General features: G+C 36.1%; 1 protein-coding gene across 1 annotated transcript; it reads left to right on the forward strand.

Moving 5' to 3' along the window:
* The first annotated feature begins 275 nt into the window (after nucleotides 1–275).
* LOC110614345 (UDP-arabinopyranose mutase 3) lies at nucleotides 276–2,945 on the forward strand. The gene is made up of 4 exons (XM_021755862.2): nucleotides 276–684; nucleotides 1,668–1,918; nucleotides 2,022–2,190; nucleotides 2,348–2,945. The coding sequence occupies exons 1-4, from the start codon at nucleotides 361–363 to the stop codon at nucleotides 2,711–2,713; spliced, it is 1,110 nt and encodes a 369-aa protein (XP_021611554.1). The 5' UTR covers nucleotides 276–360; the 3' UTR covers nucleotides 2,714–2,945.
* The last annotated feature ends 432 nt before the right edge of the window (nucleotides 2,946–3,377 follow it).

Genomic DNA, 3,377 nt, shown 5'->3' on the forward strand with positions numbered 1-3,377 from the left:
AAAATTTTGAATATAATTAATAATAAATTAAAATATTTTTATTTTTTATGCAGTGAAATTTTGAATATAACTAATAATAAATTAAATTATTTTTATTTTTTTATGCATTATGATTAATTTGTGTTTAGTTGTAAGTTTAGGAATAAATCATAATTTTAATTTAAGAATGAGCTAATATGGAATAGGCGAATATCACAGAGTGATCCTCCCAAACCCATTCCATTTCCACATTTACCCTTTAGAACCTCTATATATTAATGTGATGCAGCCAGAGACAAGCCACCACTTTACTAGCAGAAGGCAACCCCATTTCTCATTTTCTTTCTCTTCTAGGCTAGATCTTGCTTCTTCATCTCAACCATGGCAGAATCTTCTGTCAAACCCACTCCTCTCTTGAAAGATGAGCTTGATATAGTGATACCCACAATTAGAAACCTCGATTTCTTGGAGATGTGGAGGCCATTCTTTGAGCAATATCACTTGATCATTGTCCAAGATGGTGACCCAACAAAGACCATCAAGGTCCCTGATGGTTTTGACTATGAGCTCTACAATAGGAACGACATTAATAGGATTCTGGGTCCTAAGGCCTCATGCATTTCATTCAAGGACTCTGCTTGTCGCTGCTTTGGTTACATGGTCTCAAAGAAGAAATACATCTACACTATTGACGATGATTGCTTTGTAAGTTCTACTTCTCCTTTTTGGTTGTGATTTACTAGATTTGATTCAATATTTGAATTTATAATCTTACTGTAGCTTATGGTGTGCTTGACTATACTTTTTGTTCTTCGGTGTAGTGAATGATGAAATGTGTAGCTTGTAGTGTTATGAAGGATGAGAAATTATGGATCTTCATGGTTATGTAGGATTCGTGATTTTGTGGGCTTGATCTAGTGAAGAATTATAGATGCCTTAATGAAGCTGTCGGTGGTGTTTTAAAAGTTATTGAAAATCTAGATCTTGACATGACGTTTTTGTCGGTGTTCTATTTTCTGTTCTTTTGGTTGTATTGTTCTTTAATGGGTGTTAAGTGGATTCACTCTGTTGCTTTCTTAGCTGCATTTGCAGTTTGATGGAAGTGTTTCGTGATATTTCCTCAACTATCTACTGATAATGGTTCTGTTGCTTCTTTGAGAAAAAAAAAAAAAATTTAATGCAGCTTTGGGGGCTAAAAGACATGATATGTGACTTAGTTCTTTAACAACATTTAGATCTTCAGATACCATTATGTCTATTGCTTTAAAAATTGATTAGTCTGCTGTCCCAGTTCAAAAGTTGCAATGTTAATACTTTGACAATATCATCCCAAGATCTGGTAATAAGGTCCTCTGCAGACAAAACTTCCGAGTTCTTCTGTTCATAAAGTGAACCTCGGATGGTGTCTCCTGCATTGTATGGTGGAGGATCTGATAACAAACCGGCATCTCAGAAAGCCAATGCTTTTATCTTCCATCAGCTCTTGGCTCGCTATGATGCCTACACTACTAACGCTACCTCTCTTTGATCTAGGAGTTATGATTCTGAGTTAGGCATTTGCAAAATGGATTAAAAATAAAAGTTAGATGGGTATATAGAGGCCAAAAGCTGACATTTATGAGTGCATCTAGTTCTGTTGCTGAAACAGTTACATAACTTTTGTTTATCATCTAATCCGTATTGTGCAGGTTGCCAAAGACCCGTCAGGCAAAGAGATCAATGCACTAGAGCAGCACATAAAAAACCTTCTGACACCATCCACTCCACATTTCTTCAATACTCTCTATGATCCATACAGAGAAGGTGCAGACTTTGTTCGTGGATATCCTTTCAGTCTCCGAGAGGGTGTTACCACTGCTGTTTCTCATGGTCTCTGGCTTAACATTCCTGATTATGATGCTCCCACCCAGCTTGTGAAGCCTCTGGAGAGAAATACAAGGTGTTTGGATCTGAACCTGAAATTACTTTGGTCGAGAGAATTCAATGGTTAACAATGAGGGAATATTTTCTCATATTGATTTATTCATTCCTTTTCATTTTAGGTATGTTGATGCTGTTCTGACTGTACCCAAAGGAACCTTGTTCCCAATGTGTGGCATGAACCTGGCATTTAACCGTGAGTTGATTGGCCCTGCAATGTACTTTGGGCTCATGGGTGATGGTCAGCCAGTTGGCCGCTATGATGATATGTGGGCTGGCTGGTGCATGAAGGTATTTTATTTATCCCAACAGTGTTGCTTCTCAATTTGTTTCAGATTGCATTTAATCAACCTCAAGTTGTTGGTCTTAATATCTTGCTGGCTAGTTCATATCTAGCTCATACAACGAACATTTAAACTCACTTTTGCCGAATCATTGAACTTTGTAGGTGATATGTGACCACATGGGTTGGGGTGTTAAGACCGGGCTGCCCTACATATGGCACAGCAAAGCAAGCAACCCGTTTGTTAACCTGAAAAAGGAGTACAATGGAATATTTTGGCAGGAAGAGCTGATCCCATTCTTCCAATCTGCAGTCCTTCCAAAGGAATGCACTACTGTTCAAAAATGCTACATTGAACTTGCCAAGCAGGTGAAGGAAAAGCTTGGGAAGACAGATCCTTACTTTATTAAACTAGCAGATGCCATGGTCACTTGGATTGAAGCTTGGGATGAACTCAACTCTTCTGATGCAAAACCTGCAAAGCTACCTAATGGCACTGCCAATAGAAGAATTCAAAAACCAGTTATTTAGCCTATCCTTCCTAGTACTAAATTTGTTAGTTGCCTATTTATTATAGCTTTATTACTATTGTTATTATTATTTTTTGAGTATTTTAGAGGTATGTAATATTTTTTATTGTATTTGATATTGAGTTTAGATATGAGATTTGAAATTGAATTTAATCAATTATTCTTCAGGGAAATGATTGAGATGAGTTTGAAACTCTTTGGTGACTAACAGCATTGTCTGTTTCCTTCTGATATCATTGGCTCCACATTTTGATTTTGTTTGGTTGGAATGAATTTGAAATTTGAACCACATGTATTTGAAATTTTCTCCCTCCAGAAAATGGGTGTTGATTTAAGGGCGTGTTTGGATCTAGCAGACATTGTCAAAGATAGAGAGCCCCACAGATCTCTTTATTGCTGTCCGGGTTGAGCTGGCAGTTTGTGTGGATCCAATCTTTGGAACTGTGGGAGGTCCAATCATTAGAAGGCCTTCCATGTAGCAGGGTCCAATAACTTTCAATCTAGTTATTAATTATTATTTTCATATACATCACTACTAATTTTTAAATTATTTAATACTAATATGTGGAAAAGAACATAATTACTTATAAAATATTTTAAATAAATTATTATAATTTTTTTTAAAATTAAAATTACTAATTAATTTTATTGATTTGTGCATGTAA

This window comes from Manihot esculenta, chromosome 5 (genome assembly GCF_001659605.2).
Source record: "Manihot esculenta cultivar AM560-2 chromosome 5, M.esculenta_v8, whole genome shotgun sequence".
Classification (NCBI taxonomy): domain Eukaryota; kingdom Viridiplantae; phylum Streptophyta; class Magnoliopsida; order Malpighiales; family Euphorbiaceae; genus Manihot; species Manihot esculenta.